Consider the following 26,541-nt stretch of genomic DNA (forward strand, 5'->3'; position numbering starts at 1 on the left):
TTTTGTTTTCAAACATTGTGTTTCCAAGTGTATTTTACCCACTTTATGTGAGTGTGTCTGAGCCTTTGCTAAGGGTACTGCAGCAGGATTGTGTAGTGAAACCAGGTCCAGAAAAAGAATTGCTAAAGAATGCAAGTAAACAGGATGTCAGATGTTATCCTTAGCCTATTTCCCTAAACATAGCTTTTTGGCTGCAAAGTAAAATGCCATTCTTCTAGCTTCTGCTTATACACAGTGATGGCTGACAGCAGGCACAATCTTCAATTGCTTGGCACATCGTTACTATCCAAGTTCATGTGTTCTACAAGAAACAATCATGACACACATGTCTCTGTGAGATAGTCTGAGGACATCCGGCCATTTCTTGCTGGAATTTTCTCAGCTTACCTAACTCTCTGAGCTCTGTTTTGCCAGCACAGCTTCCCATGGAGGCTCAGATCTGTCTGACCTAACAGAGAGCTGACATCTTCCTCCTAACAGAAGCCAGATTTCACTGGGGCTAGACTATATTGACAGCCTTTTCCCAGACTGGCCCTTGAGTGTCTCATTTCCAAGGTTCCCAGGAGTGTTGGTTCACCTCTGTGTTCTACAAGCATTTGCTTCCTTTTCTCTTCTCCCTTCCCATCATCCTCCTCGCTTCCTTTCCTTACAGCTTCTTGTATGTTGAGGGTTTGGGGGCTCTGTGTGTGTGCTCTTCCTTTTTTTTTTAATCCTAATTAATTTGTTTGGCAGATTTTGAAAAAGAAAACCAGTGTTATTTGGGGTTTTTACATTAATTATTATGTTTCCCCATCTTTGAGATCTCAGTGGTTTAAAAGTCCCACGTTTTGAGTGAGTTCCACTGTTGTCTAAGAAAAGTTGTTTTAAACCTTTGCTCTGTAAGCACCAGAAGAGAACTCATAAAAAGGAAGAGAGCAGCAGATGCAATCACGGATGTGGCTTAGTCCCTGCAGCTGCCCCAGAGAGCTGTTCTGAGTATACTAGTTTCAGCAATGAATCCAGAAGAGCGAATCGTGACATGGCTTATATCTTTGGGAGTTTTAGATTCCCCCAAAAAGACCATCTGTGATCCGGAGGAGTTTTTGAAGTCCTCGCTGAAAAATGGGGTAGTGCTGTGCAAACTGATCAACAGACTTGTCCCTGGCTCCGTGGGAAAGGTAAGGTCAAGTCACAGAATCTTTGGGATTGCTGACCACCAGAGAGCAGCAACAAAATAACTGGACATTTTTCTGTTGCTGAGCACATGGCAATCTCCTCTATTAATATCATTCTCAGAGTTAGATATTCTTTCTTACTGTGTTTGCAGTTTGAAAAAGTCAGAAAAGGAAACGTTATACTAACACTTGGCTCTCAAGTGTTAGTATAGCAAAAACCTGTTCCACCATTGGCAGCAGGGGACAGGAGAACACCCATCTCACAAGTTTGCTCTGTCATGGAGATGCATGTTGCACTTCCTTGTGTGCTGCCGACATGTTTTGAACTTGGGGTACATATAAGTCTGTGAATGATGGAATGATTTATAATAGATCTTGATGGTGTTTATTGACAGTTTGCCTAAAAAATCAATGTAGACTTCCTTTTCAAAAAAAATAATAGTCCCTCTAAGAAAGAATCATTTAGTTACCAGGAGAAATAATCCAAAATGTCATATATGGTTTGTAAAAACAGGAGGCACCAAATATATATGTTGAATGCAACGTGTGTTCAAAGTGAAACTAACCTTAATCTCAGAAAAAGTCCAAGATTTTTGATATTGGAAGCCCATGATCATGACAACAATGGGTAATTTCTAAAGTAAGCACTTTAAGTAAACTTAAATGTAGAGTCCTACAATTATTTCTTTAAATTCATCAGGGAATGCGACTGTGTGTATAGATCTTTTGTATTCTTGGACCAATTTTTATTGATCAAATAGCTTTATATATAATTTCTTAAACTCAAGAAACTGGTGATGAAACGGTAATAAGATGTAGAGAATGTGATCAAAGGTAGACAACAGCCGAAGTGAAATATAATGTCAATAAATTATTACAGGGAGTGCTTTCTTGTTTCAAAGTAAGGTTCTAACAAAAAAGAAAAATCTGTCTTGGTCTGTCTAATTTGCCATTTCCACTCTTGGGCTGAAGGCATGAGAACACATTTGTAAGTAGAAATGGTTTGGTGACATTTGAAACAAAAACCAACCGTTTAGACGTTTGCATCACTTCCTTCAGTGGTTATTTCTCTTCCTGGATTGGCAGCAGTGGTTCCCTCTACTTGAAAAAAGCCCGCCTGCAAATGACTATAGTTTGTTTGGCATGGGACAGCCATCTTCAAGTGACATTTGGCTATGTTTCTCTAGTATTGTCTGGAGCCCCAAACCGAAGCCCACTGCATCAGCAACATCAGCGACTTCCTGAAAGGATGTGCAACCCTTCAAGTGGAGGTAAGCCTACTCAACAGCCCTCCTTCTTGTCATTAGTTTTTGCTCTGCTAATAAAGACTGGTCGTAAAAGTACTTGATTGATTTTCATCTCCAATGGCAACTGAGTAAAACAGAGGTAGCACTTCAGAGAAACCAGAGTTGAGATTGATGGTCTTCAGTGGTCGATTGCTAATGCCTGTCTTTTCTAGAAACCAGTTCTAAACTAAACAAAATAAAATCAATACTCAAAATGATACCTTTTAAATACAGCCTCCAAGCCCTGCAAACAGGCTTCAGGTAACAAAACTTTTGTGGGAACCAAAAGTGAGCTACTGGCTATACACAGCGTCTCTGTGATCCCCCTGAGTTGGAAAGAGCAGAAAGGCCATTGCTACTCTTTCCCACTAATATCTCAGAACAGAGGCCTTGAAAAGCTGAGAGAACATGGTCTTGAGGTAGAAATTGTGTATTAAGCTATGTTGTATTATTTATATTATGTGGATCCCTACAGTGGGTATAATCAGTATTACTGAGAGGATGTGATATTTCTGCCTATGAGTTGAGATGCTTACTTTCTGTGTGCCTCTGTGTGTGTGTGTGTGTGTGTGTGTGTGTGTGTGTGTGTGTGTGTGTGTGTTTTGTGGGTTTTTTTTGTGGTGCTATGGAGGGAATCTAGCTCCTGCTCAGAGTTCATATCTGTAAAGTGGACACAATAACAGCTACATCATGGGGTTTTAAAGGATCAAATGAGATACTATAGAATAATGTAGAACTAAGAGGGTCAACCTCATAAGATCTATGGGATAATTTTTGTAGCATCCTCAGCACAGGGCCAGGGTCAGAAGTACCCTGTATTAGAAGACAAGCATTAGTAGTTTTGTCTGTGTACAAGTAGCAGTCCTTTGAGCATGGACTCTGACACTAGACTTCTTGAGTTTAAATATGACTTCTCTAGTGGCTTTGTGACTTTGGCCATATAACTTAATATACCTCTAGGCCTTGGTCTCCCCGCCTGTAAAATAGGATGTGACACCTATCTTATAGGATTCATAGGCATGAAATGCCAATTAATTCATATACATAAAGCCCCCAGAAGAGTGCCTGGAAAATAGAAAGTATTCTTTAAGTGGTAATTATTAATATTACTACTATTAATGTTAGCAGTACCAGTAGCTTTGCCTCAGATAAACTCTGCTTCCTTCACAATTTTTCTTAATGCTAGCCCTAGTGTCAAGCTGCACCTATCTCAGAATATCTTCAGTTTTCTCTATTGCCCAATTTAAGGGCTCCCTTCCCCCACCCTTTAGCTTTTGAAGTAGACGTGGCTTCTGAACATTTGATATCATTTCTAGAATGATGTCTACTGTAGAACAGATTGTGGTGTTTTCTTTTTTAATTTTTTAAATAAACACATGAAGTTGCCAGTGATTTCTGTGCTCAGAAGCTGCCAGAAGGTATACTGAGCTTTGCAGTTCTAAGAATACTAGATGACACAGAAACAGCACCTGGGTCTGTGGCATTGTTGAGGATTTTTCTGACAACTAATACTTACTCCTCTAAGCTTCAACTATTTTTATCCACTTTGGATAGAATGCTTACTAAAAAGTGTATCGTGACTTTCTGTCTTCTCAAAAGGAATATTTTTTTATAGCTTTTTGTTAATTTTTATCTTTTTGATATTTTTATCTCTTTTTGTTGATTCAGGCTGACCTAAACATAATATGAACATTGGAATAAGGCAGTGTCTGGCATTGTAGTTATTCACATGCCTTCTCTAGTTTGATAAGTGTAAGTTAGAGTCTTAGCTTGCTCAGTTACTGACTGTGGCTCTGGGAAAAGATACTTGGCATCTCTATGCGCCGTGTAGGATGGAGACATTAACAGTACCTACTGCAGAAGACTGCAGTAAGGATCAAATGAGATAATGCATCTGATGCACTCATGTCATGCATACAAGCATACACACTAGCTGTTCACTGTTATTATAACCAGGTCTTCTTTATACTCATGTGTGCAAAATTATGACTGAAAGGGATAGACAGGAGTCATATGGAGACAATCCTAGAACCCTGAGTGAAAACTCATAAAATCACTACCTAAGGAGTGAGACTGAAAGCTGAACTGGGGGGCACCAAGCAGACAAGTGTGTTGACCACCCAGTCTCATGCTTCTCGGTATGTAGGAAGCATACATAAACGTATTTGCAAATGTCACTAGAGAGAGTGTCTCTCAGGTTCAAAGTGCCTAGCACAATGCCTGACATAGTACATGCCTAATGGATTCTTGTGCACTCTAAATATATGAAAAGCAAATTTCACAAGGAAACTCTCTGTGTAGCTATCTTAAACAAACAAAAATGTCATGTTTTCTTTTCTTCTCCTCTCCTCTCCTCTCTTTCTTTCTGCAAAATTGGAGAACAGGAGGGCAGAACAGGAAGTCGGAGCCACTCTGCCAGTCCTGTTTTTTGTGTTGAGTATTTTTGAGATATGGTCTCCTGAACTATTTGCATGGGCTGGCTTCAAATCGAGATCCTCCTGATCTCTGCCTCCTGAGTAGCTATAGGCGTTAGTGCCCAGCTAGAATTTTCTTAATTTTTAATTTTGATTGCTGCTTGCCAGTGTATAGAAATACAATTTTTAAGTATTTATCTTGTATCCAACTTTGCCACACTTGTTCATTTGTTCTAATAGTTTCTTGGTGGATCCCTTATGGTTTTCTTACACAAGATTATGTCATCTATAAATAGAGATACTTCTTCCTTTGGAATCTGAACAACTTTTTTTTTTTTTTGGTGCTACTCAAGATTGAGCTTGAAGCCTCATGCTTGCTCAGCAGGTGCTCTACCACTTTAATCATGCCCTAGTCCTTCAAATCTGGACTTTTGTGTCATTTTTCTCCCTAATTTGTCTGGTTAGATCCTCCAGTACGAGGTTGACTAGAAGTGGTGAGAACAACATCCTTTGGCTTGTTTCTGACCTTAAAGAGGAGAGCTTTGGCTCTTTCACCATTAACTATGATGTTAGCTGTGGAATTTTCATAGATGCCCTTTATTGGGTCGAGGAAGTTCTTTATATTCTAGTTTGTTGAGTGTTTTTTGTTTGTTAGGTTTTTAATCATGAAAGTGTACTGGGTTTTGCCAAAATGCTTTTTCTGCTTCTGTTAAGATGACCATTGAGTTTGTTCCTTACTTACACAGATGTTATATTGATTTGATTATATAGGTGATTTTCACATGTTAAATCAATCTTGCATTCCTGGGATAAATCCCAGTGAGTTATGTTGCATAAGCACATAATAATTTGAACACATTTGTGATTATTCTTGAAGCATACTTCATCATAGAAATGGAGTTACTGTGTCAAATTTTAACAGATAATGTCAAAGTCACCTATAAAAATGCTACACCAAATTACACTCCAATCAACAATCAACAGTGTAGACAGTGTCTTCTTCTTCATATCCTTAGCAGTATTGTATATAACCTGTCTTTAGTGTTTGCTAAACTGATGGACGGAGATGGTATTTAATTTTTGCTGCAAATTGTATTTCATGATTCCTAATGAATGTGAATATCCTCTTACTCCTGTATAGTGCATTTGTATTTCTTTTTTGTGAACCAAATATATCTTATTTTATTACAGTAAAAGCTTCCTAGAACATATGTAATAATCCTCATTTCTAGAGAGTGTCACTAATGTGACTAGGAAGTTTCTCAACAACATGAGTTCTAGCAATAGTAGTTTCTTTGGTGTGTGGTCTTTGGATTTGGAAGGAGTCAGGGCCACAATACAATTATTTTTTTTGGTAGGACTGTGGTTTGAATTCAGGGCTTCATGCTTGCAAAACAGGCACTCTACCACTTGAGCCACACCTCCAGTCCATTTTGCTTGTTTATTTTGGAGATAGGGTTTCACAAGCTATTTGCCTGGGCTGGCCTTGAACCTCAATCTTCCCGATCTCAGCCTCCAAAGTAGCTAGGATTACAGGCATGAGCCACTGGTGCCGGGCTATGCATACAGTTCTTCTGATCAGTTGGGAGTGTCCTAGGTGGTACCTCTCTGATTGCATTGCTTTTGCAACAGCCACATTACGGACTGGTCTGTGGAAGCTCTAGCCCTGTAGCTTTCCTCTCATCCCCAGTAGGTACTCCTGCTTTGTCCTCTGCCACCATTACTACCTTCCCATTGCCAGGGACACCCTACCATCTCCTGTTCTGCTTCTGGCCCAGCTTACTTTGTTCATGAAGGGTTTCATTGAATGAATGTGAGATTTAGATAGGGATATTCTCTCTCTCTCTCTCTCTCTCTCTCCCTCTCTCTCCCCCTCTCTCTCTTTCTTTCTTCCAATACCAGCTGGTAACAGTATTTTTTTTCTCTGCCCCCACCCCCTCACTCCCTCCTGTCTCCCTGAGTCACTCCATCTGCCTTGTCACCAGAACAGCATGGGTGCCCTCCCAAAAATGAGTCCTGTGGGATGGACGCTTTGCCATTTCCCAGGGGTTGCTCTGCAGGAAGGCAGTTCTGGAAGGAAGGCAGCTCTATTAATGTTCATGAGTGAAGGGCAAATCTCCCCCCAGCGAGCTCCAGTTCTTGGGAGAGCAGCACCTCCCTGGAGGATAGGCACAAGGCCAGGTGATTCACCAGTAACTGTAAGGGTCCAATACACCTCCCTTCAAGCCCTGCCTGTCTCTTGAGTGAAGTCAGCATCCTTCTCTCTAGGCCTCAGTCCACTCAACTGTAAAATGAGGAGAGAACGGTAGAGGTTGGGTAATGATCCAGAACTGCTTTGAATTGGCCCATTAGCATCAGTTTCCACTGGGCAAAGTTTTGCTTAGTTTATTATTATTATTATTATTTTGGTGGTACTGGGGTTTGAACTCAGGGCCTAGTGCTTGCTAAGCAGGTGCTCTACCACTTGAGCCACTCTGCCAGCCCAGCTTTGTGTATTTAGCTGCTCATTTTGACTAGTGGGAAGACTAAAGAGGGTTTGGTAAGTTGTTTTACTTTACTGTTGAGCAAATCGGACACTGCTAATGAAATTTCCAAGAGTTAATTAAATGCCACCCATGACTCTGGTCATCCTAGTCTTTTACTGACTGCATTGTATTTCCATAACAAATTGGACTTTAAGTGAGGTTATAAATATTTCCCATCTGTCAGGAACCCTTTTATTCTCCCTCAGAGTCTATTGGATTTGGGGCCCATTGTCAGAAAGACCAGGATGGGCATCCAGGATAGTTCAGGGAGGGAGGCTGTGAAGGGCCATTGAGTGCTTCTCTGCTTGGGTATCTCAGTGTCTCACCAGGCAGCTTGGGGGTTCTGAGTTGCACCCCCAAGGTGGGGGAGAAAGCGGGCCACCACTAGGAATGGCTAGTCTGTGCGCCAAGGTTTCGCGCCTGAGGCATTAGCAGTGGCCCTCCGCAGCCCAGGCGCCGTAACCCTGGGTTTGGGACTGAACTGGGCGGTAGCAGCATGCGCAGTGTGGCCGCCACCGCTACACCGCGGCTTTGCTGCTGCCACTGCTACCCCAGCGCTGCTGCTGCTGCTGCTGCTGCTGCCGCTGCCGCCGCGGCTGCTGCTGCTGCTCTGCCCTGCGCCGCTGTCACTTCCAGTTCCTACTTCTGCGATCCAGGTCCGGGTCACTGCTTCCCCGCTGCCTGCCCAGTCTCTCCAGGCCGCTGTCCCTTCCAGACTCCGACTCCAGGCGGCAGGGAGTCAGTTCTGGCAGCCGAGGGGGGTCCGAGGAGCCCTCGGGGCGGCCGCCCTGCGCGCCCTCTCCCGGCTCGTCGCCCGCGCACCCAACGGGGCGCGCCTCCCGCACCCCGCTTCTGCTCCGCGCTCCTGCGCCCTCAGCGCGACCCAGCTCTGGCAGCAAGAACTTGAGGACAGGAATCTGACTTCCCCCGTTAAAAAAAAAAAGCATTAAAAAAGCCCGTACTCCCTGGACTGGAGAGCTTGCCGGCGCGGCACGGAGTTTGGAGACGGGCGCCCCCTCCTCGCCCGCGTCCAGGAGCAAAGTTGCAGCCGCCCCTCCCCGCTGGGGCCAGCCGAGCCAGCTCTCCAGTTTCGCCCTGGTGGCGGCCGCGCTCAGGGCAGGGTCCCAGCTCCGGCTGGGGAGAACAGTTCCCGCAGCCTTGGCACAGGCTCGCCCGCCCGATCGCTGGCCCCGTGACTCGGAAGGGCGGCCGCTTCCAGGAGGCGGCGGCGGTGGCGGCGCGGCTGGAGGGAGCCAGCAGCCGGAGGACAGCCAGGCGGCAGCGGCCGAGCCAGGTGATCTGCCTGGGGACAAGGGGTCATGGGAAGGGGAGCACGCGAAGGCCTGAGGCTGAGTGCCACAGGACCCAGAGAGGAGCCGCCCTGCTTCCCCATCGCCGTGGTTCCCAGCCGCAGCCCCGGGGTCCGTCCTCAGCCAGGGCCTCTGGGTGCCCTGAGCTCCTGGGTGCCGGGAGAGGGGCCGCGGGCCGAGGGCGCAGAGCGTGGAAGCGCCAAACTTAGGGGCGAGTTGTCCAGCTCGGGCCGCAAGCTTTGCATCAGACCGGATTCTTTCTTTCCCCCGGAACCAAAGCAAGAGTTAACAGCACTATTTCTGATACCAATTTGATGCCCTCCCAAGCCCAGGCATCTGTACATTTGGGGATATTTGCCGCGGGTCTGTCGCAGGAATGGTTTGTGGGTGGAAAAGATCTGCGCTTTGCAAGGTGTTCCTGAGTGCCCATAGATAATTGTGAGTTTTCATTTTCCAGGCATTTAGGAACCCAACAGGTATTCCAGCTATTTCGTTCCTTAGCTCTAGAGTGGAAGAGAGCCCTCAAGTTTCTCTCTGTCGCTTCAAATATCTTGCATTTTTATTTTTGGTTTATTATTGGTTGGGGATCTAAAGGTGACTTACAAATTTTTCCCCTTTTCTTAATGTGCAGTGGGAGTAAAAATACAGGAATATATTTTTTCTGTGTAACTAATTATTTTTTTGTCAATAAAAGCTTCACTCAAACCAATAAAACCTCCCAGAATAGGCTAAATCTCAGTTCATGTTCTTGAAAGTATTGATAATTTTTAAAGGCAAGATTCTAAGATTCAAACTGCTTTTCTAACTTACATTTACCTGGAAAACCCAGCTTGTCCTTCAACTTCCTATCTTCATTTTGACATTGGCCATGGTAAGAGGATCTCGGATGACATCATTTGCTCTAGCCATAGTTCTGTGACCGAGAGCACCTCTATCCAAAATATAAGGCCTAGGCCTGCCCTTGGACTTCAGTGGAGGCATTTCCAAGGATTTCTCTTAAGCAAAGTCTTATGCTACATGGCAGGCAGTGCTGCAGTGCCTTCTTACATAAGCCAGCTCCAGGCCGGTGTGGGCTCCTGGTAGGCTCCTAGCAGTTCAAACAAGAGAGTGTCTGTCTCAGTCTGGGGTGCTGGGGTAGCTGATGGGAGTTTTGAACGAAGTAAATTTCTAGCTAGTATTCTCAACTTGCTTTTCTTTGGTGCTTAATTTTTTGAATGCCTTCTGCTTCTCTTATCTCAGACTCACAGTACCCTTAGCAAAGATGTAGGGGAGAAGGCATTCCTTTCATTCGACAAAGAAACAAAAGTTTAGTTAACCAAAGTCGGGCAGCTTACCAGAGGAAGAGTCAAAACTGTAAGCTGCATCTTCTGCTTTCAACCCAGATTTTATGGTTGGTTTGTTTGTTTTCACTAAAATGTGGCATTTTGTACACAGGTGTTTGGTTTGGCATATTTTATGGATGGTATGTCTACTGAGCTACTGATTTTTTTTTCTATTCGTTTTGTTAACTCACATTTTGGCCTTATCTTCACCTGTGCAAGACTGGCACTGTTGATAAGGGTGAGGGCAGGAGCAAAGAGTTCCAAAGCAGGGTGCAGTTTGCATTTGCCTGTTTTCTGCCTCCTCTCCAAACACATTCGGGGATAGCAGGTGCTGAATAGAGGGAGCGGCCAGGGCCCAGAAATGTCCTGTATTCATGTGACATCATTAGTCCAGGTATGATATTACTTCAATCTTTAGATACTTATTCAGGAGGATAGGTCAGAGAGCCTCAGCTTTGTTCTTCCACAGCAATTTGTTCATCACTGTGCTTAGGAAACTAGATTCAAGGGAGGAAAAGGAGGTTGAGGACCTACTATGTTCCAGGTACTGAAAGAGGTGCTTTAAATATATTATCTTCTTTACCATATTTTTCTTTTGGCAGTACTGGGGTTTGAACTCATAGCGTTGCACTTGCTAGGCAGGTGTTCTACTGCCTGAGCCATGCCTCCAGCTCTGTTGTTTTTAATCTTTACGGTAATCACAACAGTGAAAACTGAGTTTTGGGGATGATCCAGGCAAATGCTTCATGTTGCCAGTGTAGTCACCAATGCACCTTACTCCAGAACTCATCCTCCTTGCCATGTGCCAAACTGTTGACTCCTGGGAGCTATTGATACATTAAGGAACACCTAGCGCCTTGATTTTCAAGAATCACTGTACATTACAGTCATCTGGGGTGCTTTCAAAAATACAAATGTTGAACTCCCATCACTCAGAGAGTCTGAGTTAATTGGGCTATAGTGAGGTCCAGGCATTAGTATGTATTTTTTTTTTTTTACTGTTTAAGTCAGCTTTATAACATGCATTCAGAGAATTGCACAAAAAACATTTAGTTTGGTGAATCCTCATAAACTGAATATACACATGTAATCTGTACACAGATGAAGTAACAGACTAGTATCAGCACCCAAAGCTACTCTTGTTCCCTTCCCCAGTCACTATCCCTCATCAAGGAGTAATAACACCATGACTTCTAAGATAATAGATTCCTTTTGTTCTGTTTTAGTACTTCACATAGTGGAGTCATTTAGTACACACTCATTTTTATAAGGTTTCTTCAACTCAGCATAATATTTGTGCTAGTCGTCCATGTTGTTGCAAGTGCTGGTGGGTTATTCTTTTTTATTGGTGAGTAGTATTCCATTATATGGATGTACCACATTTTGTTTTTCTATTTACTCATGGATTGATGGACATCTACGTTATTTCCAGTATTGGTTGCTATGGACAATGCTGCTATGGATGTTCTTCTGGGTGTCTCTTAGAGAACATATCCCCACAGTTATGTTGAATTTATGTATACCACTGAAACTGCTAGGTCATGGGGTATGTGTGCATGCATCATCAGGAGGTACTCCTTGACAGTTTTTTAAGTGGCCAAGCCTTGTGATTATTACCATTTTTTGAGGGGGGTGATACGAAGCTTTGCACTTGCTAGGCAGGTGCTCTACTTCTTGAACCATGCCTCCAACCCTTTTCGCTCTGGCTATTTTAGACATAGGTCTCACTTTCTGCTTAAGCCAGCCAGGGCCTCATGCTTGCTAGGCAAGTGATCTATCACTTGAACGTCTCCACCAGTCCCCAATGATCCTCCTATTTTATGCTTCCTATTGTCGCTGGGATGACAGGCACATGCTACCATGCCCAGCATTTTTCCATTGAGATGGTGTGTGTGTGGGGGGAAATCTCACACACTTTTTTTGCCTGGGCTTTTTTTTGTCCCCCAAGTAGCTAGAATTATAGGCATGAGCCACTGCCACCTGGCTATGATTGTTTTTTGAAAGCTCCACAGTGATTGTGATGTACATCCAGAGTTGCGAACCACTTCCCAGGTTTATCCAGATTTCAGCAATCTATCCAGCTCAAATATCTACCACTTGGTTGGAAACCATAAAGAAACAGATACGAGCTAGTAGCTCACAGAGCCTATAATCCTAGCTACTCAGGAGGCAGAGATCAGGAGGATCGCAGTTCAAAACCAGCCAGGGTAAATAGTTCATGAGACCCTATCTCAAAAAAATCCGTCACAAAATTGGGCTCAAAGTGTAGGCCCTGAGTTCAAACACCAGTACTACAAAAAAAGAAAAAAACAGATAGGAGCCTTCTTCTCAACCTCACACCTTCTGAATAATGTTCTCCCTGGATCAGGCAGCTTGTGTCCATTTCCCATAACCCCTTGCGCCAAGCTACTTTTTACCCCTCATCCACTCTTGCTATGCTTATCTGCCAGCACATCTACCTATCTGCTAATCTTGGAACTTCTCAAAGGCAGGAACCAAAGTCTAGTCATCCTTATAACCCTGGCATTCGGTATAGAGCATGGCACATAGCAGGTGCTCAGTAAATGCTTACTAAATAAATGATTGATGGAACGACTGAGTAGTCACTGAAGATCTGGGCTTAAAAGGAGACACCCCATCTTTGCACCAAGACATAAGTACTTTGCTACTTGAAGAATACCTCGGAACCTAATTGTTTTATTTATCTAAGCATGTTAGAATTGTGGGTAACCTGGTTGTTCACCCCAAAACTGATTAGAAATAGAAAAGTAGATGAGATGAGGTAAGGTTGTGGGAGCACTTTGTAAAGTGAGGTACAGCATCTAAATAGAAAGCTGGGATGGAAGGAGAAGAGGTACTGCTGCAAATTGGACACAGTGGCAGAGAGAGTATGTATCCACACATAATGTGGAAGAACTGAAACCAACAGCAATTCACGAAGGACACAGGAAAACTGGAGAAAGTGGCCTCCTAAACACACAACCATCTGAGGTCCTTTGATGTGAGGTCAGGCACTCCCACTATGTAGGTCTAGGGAATAGAATTTCTTCCTTTCCTTGCCTTTGTCTGCATTTGACTCCTAGTCAGGGTAACCTTTTTTTTTTCTTTGAAAAATAGTATTGTAGTGCAGTGGCTAAAAGCTTCTGTACTAGTGGCTAGAGCTTTGGACTTGGATTGACCTGGGATGGCTAATTACCTACGTGGTAGTGGTACTACGTACCATTGTACATACCACTTATAAGGTATATGCTACCCATAGAGTTAAAAGAGAAAACAAAAAAACCAAGTAAAGCACTTAGCACAGTGTCCGGCACCAAGTGAACTCTCAATGAAAGCTCTTGCTAATAGGAATTTTCAGGGATCCTAGCAGACTGTTGTTCATAAATGGTATTGCCTTGTCGAAACAGGTTACTTGCTTCAATTTGACATAATTCCATTTAATAAGTGAGCCATTGCCTTTCACAACGATCTCCTCTAGAAATGTTCAAGGTGTGAACCCATTGGATGCTGGGAAGGATAAGCTGTGGGCTCTCCAAGGCTTCTGAGGTTTTCCATTGGTTACGTTTCGGATTTAGCCAGGGCTGAAACTCCAAATAGGAAAACAAAAATCCAGCCATCTTGTGTCTGAGTTCGATGCTCTACTTGGCAGAGCCTCTTGGTTTTGGAAAAAATGTTTGAAAAAAATGAAGTCAAAGGTAAAAGGCCCACATATTTTTGAATACTTACCACACATCTTTCGAAAAGCACACCAAAGCTGAATGTTTCTGGGCATTTTAAATGAGTGCTGATGGCAGGCTTGGCCTCTGTTCTCATGCTGAACTGCAAAAATTAATCCTTTCAACACTGTGACCATCTTTCCCTTACTAATTGGAGTGCCTTTTATCCCCTGAACTTGAAATTTTCAGTGCTTTTCATCATGGAAAATAATTTGAATTTAGAGTGCATTGAAATGTGTTTAAAATTATTTATATATCATACTTAATTTTGCATGTTTTTTTGGGGAGACAGCATAAACACAATTTGAATTTCAGTGATGCTGTGGCCCAATGAGATGCATGGAACACGGATTGGAATTTTAACTGTAGTTACAGATAATATATGGATAATCTTGGGACTTTTAAGAACTGGTTGTAACAGCTCTTGTTCTGTTTCCAGCTTGTTGTGTTTCTGTTGCTCTCAGTGCTTAGCCAGGTTAGTTTTCTAACTGACAAAAACAATTTGTATATGGTTTCCTTTGTAACAACCCAGAGCTAGAAATATGTTTGGGGACCAGTTATAAAGAGGAACTAGGGAAGACAAAGCAACTGAATTCTTCAGAGACTATGAATTATTCAGTTGTTAACCACAGTGACTTCTTTAGCTGCCATTTTGTGTTCTAATAATAGAAGCAGTTTGGATGGATTCTTCTTGGAGTTGAAAAATCAGGAAAGCTTTTCAGTCTTTTCTAGTCTACACATAAAGTAGAAGAATATGAGAAAAGAGTATTTTTGGTTTCTCATGGATGAAATACTTTAATTTTTGTGTCTTTTAAGGTGGACATATTTATTTTATAATTAAAATATCTCAAGAATTTATAATATAACCCCAGAGAAAGCTGATTATTGCTTCAGTTAAATTAAGCAATTCAATGAATGGTCTTTTATTTTTAGGGGTGCCTGAAAAACATTCCCCCTTGCATTCAGGAAATAAGTAGTAGACCTGTTGAATTGGGCATAAGGATGGGGAAAATTGGCATTGATGACTCTATTTAAAAAAAATACAGTATGTAATATCTGAAAAGGAAACACACTATTTCTGATTTGGGTTGAATGTACCAAGTACATCTGAAAAGGAATGCATTTTATGAGAGAATTTGATCAATGGACTCGTCCTGACTGGAGATGTAAATGATCTTGTTTGAAATCTAACTCACTCTAATTTGGTTTTAATGTTGCCTCTAATCCAGGCTGTTTCTGGGGGCAACAGAGTACAATACGCCTCTTTCTTAAAACCACACAATCTTGGCCAGCTATCCCCTACTCCACCTCCCTTCTAATTTGGTCACATGTCTCACCGAGATGACCGCCAAGGTTCAGTCTAAGAGGCCACGCCACATTGGCAGCACAGCATAAGGTGTGCACCATGATTGGTGATGACATTTGAGGTTAGTGCAAATTAGGAATACAAGGTGTGCCTTTCGTGTTGCAAATAAGTGTTAAGGCCCTTGCTTACCAACTTTTTAGAGTGGCAAATATCCACTCAGGCCAGTGGCTGTCCATCCCTGAAGTTTAGCATTGACATTGCTACTTCCTCTGCTGTCATCTGAAGGAATGACCTGAGGACACTGCACTTCTGTCTGATTAGCTGCAGGCTTTGTGAGACCCTGGCACACGGTACCCTCCCCCACAAGGAGATGGATGGGTTCAAGATGTGCCTCTCTGATGCTAATTTGTCGAGATGGTGATGACTCTGGAGTATATAGTCACATATCGTTTCCATTTGCTTCTGGCGGAAAATTTACCTTCCTAATTAAGTTCCGCTTAGACAAACAGAGGAAAATCCCAGTTTTATACTTTCTGAGGGACTTGAATATTATTACAGAGATCAGACATGTCAATTGAGGGATTGATTAGGACAAGAGGGAAAAGAAGGAACTAAATTAAGGTGAGACGAAACACAGCACTTTGCAAAGTAGTGAGCAAAACCGTTATGAGGACTCGTCTCACCCCAGATAATAACAAAGACATTTTGCTACTCCTTTGAAGGGCGGACATCATTTTAAGAGGCGCCATTAAGGTATCAAGCTCCTGACATCGTTTATGAGGGGCCTGTTCTTCATGGCTGTAACAAAATGAGATATTTGCCAATAATTTCAGAGAAATGTGTGCAAGCCATAAGAACGCTGTAGTTTACTAACAAAAGAAATCTTAACAACTTTTTTGGGAAAATATACATTGTGATGCTGTAAATAAGAATTTCCACTGTAATTTAATCAGTTTGCATTCTCTAAGACAGGCTGGTAGCTGAGAATGTCTTTCTTATTGGGGACAATCTTGTTTTGGGATTTAAAAAATCACCTTCAAGGAATGACAACAAAATGGAAAAGAATAGCTTGAGGGTTGGTGCACCTGAGAGTGACTTCTTCATTTGTCAGATTTTTTATAGTACCCTGTTATTTTTTTCCTTTTTTTGTTGTTTTGTTTTTTGGTGGGACAGGGATTTGAATTCAGGCCCTTGAGCTTCCTAGGCAGGTGCTCAACCACTTGAGCCACATCCCCAGCCCTTATTTCTCATCCTAAAGCTAATTTATGTATTAGTGCCTGTCATATACCAGTAAATATTCAGCAAATATTTGTTGAATAGATAATAGATTTTTCATGGAAATTAATTTTTAAAATTTCCCTTTTCGATAGCTCGTATATCTAACAATCTACATATTGATTATTGAAAGTTGGCTTTTATTCATAGAAATGACTCTTTGGTGGGTGAAAACAGAAAAAGAAAGCTAGATCTCCTCCTAACACAGCATTGCTCGGGTTCTTTATGCTAACATGAGACACCTGTTTTAAGTCTTTTGAAATTAAAAAACAAGCAGGTTGCCCATGGCTTGTGCCTGTAATTCTGGCTACTTGGGAGGCTGAGATCAGGAGGATCATGGTTCCTAGCCAGCTTGGGTAAAGAAGGTCTGGAGACCCCATCTCAATGGAAAAATGCTGGGGGTGGTGATGTGTGTCTACCATCCCAGCTATGGCAGGAAGCATAGAATAGGAGAATTGCAGTCCAGGTCAGCCTGGGCAAAAATGGAGACTCTATCTCCAAAATGACCAGAACAAAAAGGGCTGGAGGCATGGCTGAAGTGGTAGAGCTCCTGCCTAGCAAGTGTGAAGCTCTGAGTTCAAATCCCAGTGCCTCAAAAAAAGAGATGTGAGAGATTAGGTCTTATGATTTCATGTGGAAATTCTTGTTGGCTTTTGTAGTCCCCAGGACACTTCTTGTTTCTTAGTTTACCCAGTCTCTTGGTTTCCTTGGGCTGTCAAGGTGTGAGCTTTACAAGTGATGGCTCCTCCCTCTTTCTCAAAAGTGATCCAGGCAATAACTTCACTTCCTTTTGGTGAAGTGAATGCATTGTAAGCATTCTTCACTTCTCGCAATGATTTCCTTCTAAAAGGACTATTTTTCCAAGTGATGGAAAATATATGCGTCCAGATTTATCAAGTTCTAGAAAAGAGTATTTTTCCCCTCTCTTTCCTTCTAGGAAAGGCATGCCAAAAGGACAGGTGTTTCTGGTGGAAGAAATATCTGTGTAAATTTTAGATTGGGAGGAAAGACTGAGAATCAGCAAGTACTTGTTCACTGCCTGTACAGTGAGTACCATATGAGCTCCTGCCCATGATAGATGAAGGAAAGGGACTTAACAGTGTACAACTAGGTGTCCAAGTTTATTGTTCCAGAGTCTACAGCCTCAATGCAAGAAGAGGCCAGAAATAGGGAAGCCCGCTGTGTAGACAGGAGTAGTGTTTGAAGAAAACCCCACAGATGGGAGAAGCAGATTGGATGCTTTAGACTGAGTAGAGTGGACTTGATTTTGCAGTCAGTTTTAGGTTGGGCTATGTTAGCTTTGGACTGGATGAAACAGCTGTGCCATGTGGAGACACGAGTGCTATAACCGAAAGCACACTCCCAATGTCTGGCGTCTGGATTTCTGAATGTGCACTCCACAGTGTTTGGATTGTTTCTGACGTGTAAATCCCGAATGTAATGAGATGGAGTAAAATTGATTGATTAATTAGCCAATTAACAACTTGATGTCTGTTTGGCATTGATGAGAGTCTCTGAAGATGGCATACTTCTGAAAAAGTGGTTCACACAAAAGCCTTTGCCAAATGTATTACTGAAGGTGATCGCCCAATAAAGAAGGAAAATGACAGCAACTTTGGCATCCTTCCCACCCAGATTAGCTGGTGTCAGATGGACTCCGGGCATGTGATCTGTAGTCTTTCAAATTGTGTTCTTGCTTCTGGCGAGTTATTTTGCTCTGGCTATAACTCGGAGTGGGCTTTAGAGCATAGGTATGAACAGGTGGGTGCATCTTGTAATGTGGGTCCTTGATGGTGTTTTATAATAAAACAGTTAAAATCTAGCCAATTTCAGCAAAGCAGGTAAGGCCACAGTTCTTTCTTATTTCCCTTCTCTCTAGTGCTTAGTTGTGGTGTTTCTGATGGGATATGAAGGAACCTCTATTACCTAGAATAGACTAACAGTTGTGGATGTTGACAATGTGTGGCACATGACTCAAAAGGTCCACAACCATGAAGTGTGAAGCACCTTTGGTCACCTCACAGTGACAGAACTTAATTGTGCAGATGGAAACAGATGTATCTCATTTTAGGTAGTAACTGTTTCCTACAAAGTTGCTTGGAGATTGATTTTTTTTCCTTCCTAAGTGTTATTTCTTTTTGAGTTTATTTCTTTTGATGGAACAAAAGAACCCTAGGCCTACATGCTAAGCAAGTGTTCCTACCACAGAGCTTGATCTAAAGCTCTCTTTCTAAGTTTATTATACTTTTAGCAATGCCTTTCCTTTAATTATGATTGATCATCTATTGAGGAGAGCATGAGAACTTTCACTAATTAATCAAGTTATCTATGCAAAAGGAACTCATCTAGACACTGAGGATACAAAAGTGAAAAAAATGTCCACCAGTGTCCTGTGGCTTGCATTCCAGACGTGACACGTGTTCCTGACAGAGCATCCTGTCAGCCAGCCAGCGAATGCCTATTTATCAAGTATTTCATGTATGTTGAATGTTGGGTTAGGGTGGTCAGGTAGTTTGGACTTCTAGTTGGAAATCTACTAGTCACCTTACCACCCACAGGAGAAGTAGACTGTATGCTGGCAGGTCACTGGAGGCTTGAGTGTGCAGCATTGCAGAAGACTGGAACTTTTCAGAAGAAACATGAAGGTAGATCGGCAGGGGGCAGGGGGAGGTTGTTGGAAACTACCAGAGGAGCCACCTGCACTTCCTCCTTTGTTCATGGCCCTCATCTCTTCCTGATCTTTGGGCATAGCTAGTTTACCAACGTTCTCTCCTGTTTCTGCAATTTGGGGTGAAGTGATTGCTTCTACTAGGTTCTAGGGTTCTAACTCTATGTCATCAGGGACCCCTAGGAAAGCAGGGGCCAAGGGAGCCCTTTCTTCAAAGGCAACCCTCCTCCCAAACTGCCTGGACTGTCATACTGGCAGGAGAGAGCTGTTGACAACTGACATTTCTGAGAAGATTTCAATCTTCATATGTTTACCTCTCTTCACAGGGAGTTCTAAAATAAATGCTACTCTGAGGGCCTAGGGTGTTTGTTCATCCTTTATTTGAAAGAACAAGGAAAAAGCCTGAAGGATATTAGATGTTTATTTGGCAACAACACATGTCCAGGCACTCTGAAGAGTTAAAATATATTAGTGAATGAAATGTATTATTGAAATATAAAAACGGATTATTTTCCAAAAATTCACTTGTGAGTTTTTAGGAACACAGAACACCTTTCCCCATAGAAACAAGGTTTTGCATGGTGATAATGTTTTTGACTGGCCCACATCAGCCTATTTAATACTTAATGTGGCTAAACTCTAGAATATTCAGAGACTAAGTAGCAGGTGCAATGCTAAATCTTTGGGAACACTAGGTAACCAGTCCCTCACTCTGGAGGAGTGGGGGGCTGCTATTGAGGACACCCCCAGCTCTGGCAACTGAGACATCACCCATCCACACCATCACTCCATTACCCTTGGAAGCTGGCAGCCAGTGAGGCTCTGAGAAGGCTCTGGTGACAGGGGCTCAGGAAGAGAGTCAGGGTAGGATGGGGAGAGGGTTACAGTGGCTGACTGGCTGGGAAGCAGCTGGTTCTAGGCCTCCTGCTTCCTGTCGTTGGCTTGGCAAGCACTATTGACAAGAGAGATTTCATTTTGCCCTTTCCTTCATGCCTATTTTCTTCTTGGTGAGATTATGCAGTTGTTTTCTCTCTCTCTCTCTCTTTCTCTTTCTCTCTCTCTTTCTCACTGGGTTTGAACTCAGGGCCTCACACTTGCCAGGCAGGCACTCCACCACTTCAGCCACTCCACCAGCCCTTTTTTTGTGTTGGGTATTTTCGAGATAGGGTCTCGCAAACTATTTGCATGGACTATCCTCAAACTGTGATCCTCTTATTCTCTGCCTCCTGAGTAGCTGGGATTCCAGGTGTGACCCACCACTGCCTGGCTTGCCTCTCACTCTTTTTAATCCTATGTCTGTCCCCACTAAGATGACTGTATCATTCCTTGTTCATTCTTCTCTCTCTTGAACTCAACAGAAGATTAAGCTATGCTGTGGAACCCCTTTAAAGGTGTGCAAACAGGAAGGAATGGAAGTCCGAAGGTATGACTGATGCTGAGGTAGCCATCAGGAAGATTTGGTGAATTTGAAGTGAGGAGTGAGCAGTGAGGAACTCAGCTCAGGTCTTGGCTGCTATCCTAGGGAGCACCATGGGGCTTAACTTCTTGGCTCTGGATTCTATGAGGTTCTTGTCATCTAGAAGCCCTTATTAGATACATAAAATGACTCTGTAGAAACCCACAAAGACAAAAGAACACTGATGCTTAAATTGTCCACAATCACAATCCAAATGCCACTGTGCGGTGGCAGCAAGATACATATAGAATTTATAAATGGGTCTGTTTTTTTGAGGCAGGGTCTTTTTTTGGAAACCAGTTATTTAATATTTTCATTAAATTGCTTTATACAATTCCAAGCAAATGCCAACTGGAAGACCAGGTCCAGGAATTCATAGAAGAAACAATCTTCCAGGCAACAGAGAACATTGAGGTGGTCATCTTCCACTCTAGCCACAGTACGGTGGCCATAATGATTTAGACAGGATCTTGATATGTAGCCCAGGCTGGCCTCGGCGACCTCAGCCTCAGTGTTTGCCACCACACCTGGCTTAAATAGGTCATTAAAAAGTGACATTTTGAAAAATCATCTTATAAAGAGGTAATAAATATGTTCGTCTGCAATATCCCAGACTCCCTTGTACTGATCATGTACTGCCTACCCCTTTTATACTTATAATTTGACTTACTATGTATATTTCTGTATAAAGGGAGTGTGTTCTGGCCCTAAAGTGTGGGTGTCTAGCCCTCTTAGTACTTAATTTTAGCCAAAAATTAAGAAACTGTCATTTTGGTTTATACCCTGGCCTTTCATGAGCTTGGCTTCTGTGAGTCCTTCCTCAAGAACCTTCAGGTTTGAAGACCAAATTATGGACCTTGGGGACCCAGCTAAGGTGTTGCCTTTGTGAGCCCCTATTCAGATGATGCACCAGTAGGCTTCTCACTGACCTCCTTTGGTCAAAGCCATTTCTCCCTTTCCAGATGTGAAAGCCACAGAAATGTAGTGTTGCCTTCCTAAGGCCCTCACAACTGCTCAGCAGTGACACAGCTGGGACTGGAGTTGAGGCTTTCTGACCCCCACTCCAGAGCTCTTTTCAATGCACCTCATTGTTGCAGCTACAGGGATATGTCAGATCTTGCTCCCTAAATTGATGAAATGGAGGAAATCAAAGTGGAGTAGAGTGCAGGGTTTGTTCTTTTAAGTTTGTTCCACATCAATAAGAACAGTTATTGTTTAAAACCAGGCAGGGTACAAATGACATCCACCATATTCTAGTAAGTGGAGTATGAGTAGGTAATGAGTCCAATTTCTGAGCTAAGAGCTTTATTTGTTGCTGACTTTGTGACTGCTTTTAGTAGGAGTCATGTGGAAGCATCCCAGGTCGCGATCACAGAGCCAGGGGCAGTGCCACCAGCGAACTGTGACTAAGCAACTCAGGTTTGCTTTCTCTGTCGCACTGTGTAATAACATTTCCTACAAAGTCCGGGGGTTAGCAGAGGCAGCGCGCTCAGCTGTGAGGACTTGAGAATGTGATTCAAGATGAGCTAAGTCAATTTAAGATTTTGTTTAATAAGAGCAAAAGGAACAAGGAAGAGCTGGAATGTTCCTACATATTTGGAACATTTTCTTTAAGCAGGCTTGAAACATAAGCTACGTGTCCTTGTGTGTGGTTCCACTGAATCACTTGCTTTTCAGTTGATTAGATTTTTAAAAGTCGAGTGATGGAGTCTATTGTGATGAACCCAAAGCCTGAATTAACTTTCAATGCAAGTTGATTGGTGCCACTGAAGCCACCAAGACATTACAGGCATTACCAGTTCTGAACTAGAAGAGGGTATGGCTTCCTCTCTTAGCCAGGATGCGGCCACACTGCTGTGCCTGGTTAACTTGGGTGGTTAGGTCATGATGCTGAAGAAACCACGCCTGAATATCGCTGTATGAGTCCAGCTGGTTCAACTTGGTCCTGTAACCACAAGCTGGGCTTCCCATCCAACTACCGCCTCACAAAATATGGACTGTACAGTCCTTCCCTGCTTCTGGAAAATGTGGCCAAGAGCCAACTGGGTGAGAACTGCCCCTTGAAGAGAAAGAAGGCACAGGAATTAGGCAAGGTCTCTTCAGAGACAGGCCAGTCATATGGGAGAGTTTCTCTTTGCCACAATTAGTTGAATTAGTCATTTTAGAGGTTGTAACAAATTCGCTCCAGATGTACAGATGCTAGTTGTATTGGAAGCAGCAAGGGGTTTCTTTTCATGTACAAACCCACAGGAAGCCTTTCCACGTCTCCTGGAAACTTCAAGTGTGCAGGGCTGCAATGCCCCTCAGAGCACTTACTTGGGTATTTTTCTTGATTCCATCACTTATTTTGCTCTGTGACTTAATCGCTCTGAGTCTTAGTTTATTCATATTTAAGAAATGGAGGGAATAATTGTACCCATATTAGAGACTCATATGCAATGAAAAAAATTATATTTCAGTCTGATTAAGCTGCTGTAACAAAATACCATAAACTAGGTAGCATATAAAGCACAGAAGCATATTTCTAATGGTTCTTGAGGTTGGGAAGTGCAAAATCAAGGCTCCAGCAGATTCAGCGTCTGGTGAGGGTGGGCTTACTATGTCCTCATGTGGTAGAAGGGGCAAGGCAGCTCTTGTGTCCATTTTAGAAGGCTACTAATCCCATTCATGAGGGGTCTGCCTTCATGACCTAGCCATTTCCAACTACCACATTGGGGATTAGGTTTCAATGTATGAATTAAAAAAAATTTTTTTTAGCATGTAATAGTTGTACAGGGGGATACATTGTGATATTTACGTATGTGTTTAAAATACATCTTAGTTGGATTTATCCCCTCCATCATTCTCCCTCTTCCCCCCTGCCTGCTCTTAGAACAATTTCAACAGGTTTCATTCTTCTATTTTCATATATGGATACAAAATACATCCACCATATTCACCCTCATTAACTCTTTCCTTGTGCCCACCCACTGGCATTTACCCGTGGAAAAGACCTATTTTTCTCTCTTGCCTTTCATTCTTTTAGTCCAAGGGGATTTTGCCTTGGTACTTCAAGCCTGTATATATTGTGATTTAATCAAATTAACCCCTCCCCCTGTTACTTACTCACTCTCTATCACCATGCTCCCATAGTATTCAACAACTTAGAGTACAGTGCATTGTATTATATTCACATATAGATGGTTGTTTCAATATTTTTCATTGTCTGACATTTTCTTTACCTCTCCCACCTCCAGTAGTCCCCTCAGACAGACCCACTAATACATTTTTGTTCTCTCTCTCACTGTATATATGTAAGTGTACATATATATGCATATGTATATATGATCATATATGAATCTATATATACATTTAACTTATAGGTCTAGCTTCCACATATGAGGGAAAACATGTGACCTTTGAACTATTTGAGCCTGGCTTTTCACTTAACATGAATTTTGAGGACCACAAACATTTCAGTCACAACAACTCGTGTGGAGTCTGTAAACATTATGCCAGGCCTATGGCGGGGTGACAGTGAACTAGTAATGGTCCGTAAAGTTAGTGAGGGAATGAAACAAAGCAGTGAGGGCGTTTGTTCTCGTGCTTTTTTCCTTTTGTGAATATAGTATCATAAAATAGCATACCTGTTCAAACTGACACCTACTCCAAAAGGATCGATTTGTAAGGGCATAAAAATACTAACTTCTGCACAATTTATACCTCCAATCCCCAACATTTCAGAGTTAACACCTAGCGTTTGGTGGATGGATAATAAATTTTACTGTCATTGTATATATCCAGCATGGAAAATAAATGTGGGGAAACACTTATAAATCAAATGCTTTGTCTGGTTTCATCCGTTGAGATAGGATTGGATCTTAGTCTGGCTATATGTGAATACTGTTTAAAATCTTTAATGATGTTTAACGTCCATCTCCTCTATCGTCTACTGGAGTAAATGTTTTTGTTGTTCTTAAACTTGAACTTGCCTCATGAGATTACCAGCTAGCAGTAATCTAAGAACGATTCTTTCCTTCTTGTCTGCATCACAGTAGCAGTAAAATGAATGGTGGGTAGGGATCCTGCTCTTTGTCTGACCTTCACAGATCCAACTGCAACTAGCCAGTCACATATGGGAGACACTAAACAGGCTTGCCCTGCGTTCTAGATGATAGCAGCATGACTTTGTTGTGATCTGACTTTGAAAAGGACTTTGGAAAACTACATACAGCATAAGTGTGCAAAGCTACTTTACCTTTTAATAGGTTCCAGTGCTTTTCAGACAGAAAAAGGAATTAGTTCTCTATCTGAGTATAAATGACTGTCATCAGTCTTAAGCAAATGGCCTATACCGAAAGTGATGTGCTCATCTAGGGGGACCGATCTCAGGTTCATGGTACAAAGATCTGGGGTGGAACTTTCAGTACTCTTCAATTTGGGGCTTGGGAGTGGTGTGTGGTAGAGGGTGTTGATAGTGATATATGATCCCCTAACTACTGTGAAGTAATCATTTTTGGGGGAGGGGAGGCACTGGGTTTGAACTCAGGGCCTCATGTTGCTATGCAGGCACTCTACTACTTGAGCCATTCCACCAGCTGAAATAATAATCTTTTTGCATTGCCTTTTCTACCAGTCCCTAGAGACCTCTTGCAACTCCTTCCTGTATCGTTCCTAGTGGTACAGACTAAGCTTGCAGTGAGAAAAACAGTGTCTGTGGATAATTCAAGTATGTTTGGGTTTTCTCAAAAGGAAACTGTGTACAGTCCAGGCAACTCCCCTCAAGCCCATGCACTGGCTTGATGGTGCACGTTTAATTTTATGATCAGTTTATTTTTCTCAAATCAAGTTAAGAACCAGTCCAAATGAATAATTTCAGTGTTGCCATTTAGAGGCAGTCAATTAACCTGGGTAAGGAACAACTAAAACAAAAGGGGGAGAGTTTTATCACAGCTTTTGCACTCATGTCTTATTCTGCTAGCGTTTACTTGGGCTTATTATTTTAGACTCTATCCACCTCCTCCACACCCACCCAACCCATATATCCACTTGTGCACATCTAGTCACACTTCCATTGGGAATTAGGGGCTAAGGACAAGTGAATGTTTTGCTTGGTGATCATTTGGCACAGATGTCATTAACATTTTCCTACTTGCTTGGTTCTAAGGATTCAATAAGTCTTGTTCACCCAGGCTTTGACAACCTAAAAGAGAACTCTGGTCATTTCATTCCTAGGAAACTTAGTATTTTATATTGTAGCATTCCGAAATCTATTTGGATCACAGTGTCATTTAACTCTTTAGTATTAACACGATTAGCATTACACTTTTACTGAAAGTATATCAGTATCTCATTTTTAGATGCAATTGACCACTTCAGTCATTTTAGCTTTGAATGCAATTCATGGAGTTGATGAATCGGAGAGTTGTGAATTCCAGAGCAGGTAGATTTGTGTAGGCTCACATTTTTTTCTTTCTTCTTTTTGGCGACACTGGGGTTTGATCTCAGGGTCTCACGCTTGCTTGGCAGGCCCTCTACCACTTGAGCCACTCCAGTAGACCCTTTTTTTGTGAAGGGTTTTTTTTTGAGATAGGACCAGTCTCTGGAACTATTTGCCCAGAGGCTAGCTCCAAACCATGATCCTCCTGGTCTCTGCTTCTTGAGTAGCAAGTATTACAGGTGTGAGCCACCAGAGCCCGGCTGGTATAGGCTCACATTTGCATGTATCTATATTGACATCCAAACTTGAAAAAAAATGGATATTGCTTACTTTCATTCTAGAAATAGATTTCAAGTCTTCGAGAATATGTACAAAAAGAAGATGAAGATTTGTTTTGAATATAGCTCCCAGAAAATATGCAATGAAAAAATGGAACAGAGGGCTTTACCTAATGGGAAGGCAGAGCCTTCAAAATCAGTATTGACCGTGTCACATATGAAATGGTACATTTCACTCCCAGCACCATATTTGAGGGAAGATGATGCAATCTATTTTCTTCAAGAGACTCTACACACACTGGAAGGAAATGCTTTTAGAAGTGCAGGTGGGCATCTGGTTAAGTATAGATATGTATATCTGCATTCTTGACTGGCAAATTAACTTGTACCTGTGTTTGAGAACTCTAGGTTC

At 42.3% G+C, this 26,541-nt stretch overlaps 1 protein-coding gene across 5 annotated transcripts in view; it reads left to right on the plus strand.

Annotated features, from left to right (window-relative positions):
- The first annotated feature begins 890 nt into the window (after positions 1-890).
- Arhgef6 (Rac/Cdc42 guanine nucleotide exchange factor 6) overlaps positions 891-26,541 on the plus strand; it is a 100,922-nt gene continuing 75,271 nt past the window's right edge. The window contains exons 1-2 of one of the 5 annotated variants that reach the window (XM_074063807.1): positions 891-1,157; positions 2,342-2,425. In XM_074063807.1, coding sequence (XP_073919908.1) covers positions 993-1,157; positions 2,342-2,425 — 249 coding nt within the window. In that variant the 5' untranslated portion in view covers positions 891-992. Of the gene's footprint in view, positions 1,158-2,341; positions 2,426-8,504; positions 8,674-26,541 lie in introns of those variants that run through there. The other 4 variants (XM_074063805.1, XM_074063808.1, XM_074063806.1 and 1 more) reach the window with 4 other exon arrangements.

This window comes from Castor canadensis, chromosome X (assembly GCF_047511655.1).
Source record: "Castor canadensis chromosome X, mCasCan1.hap1v2, whole genome shotgun sequence".
Lineage (NCBI taxonomy): Eukaryota > Metazoa > Chordata > Mammalia > Rodentia > Castoridae > Castor > Castor canadensis.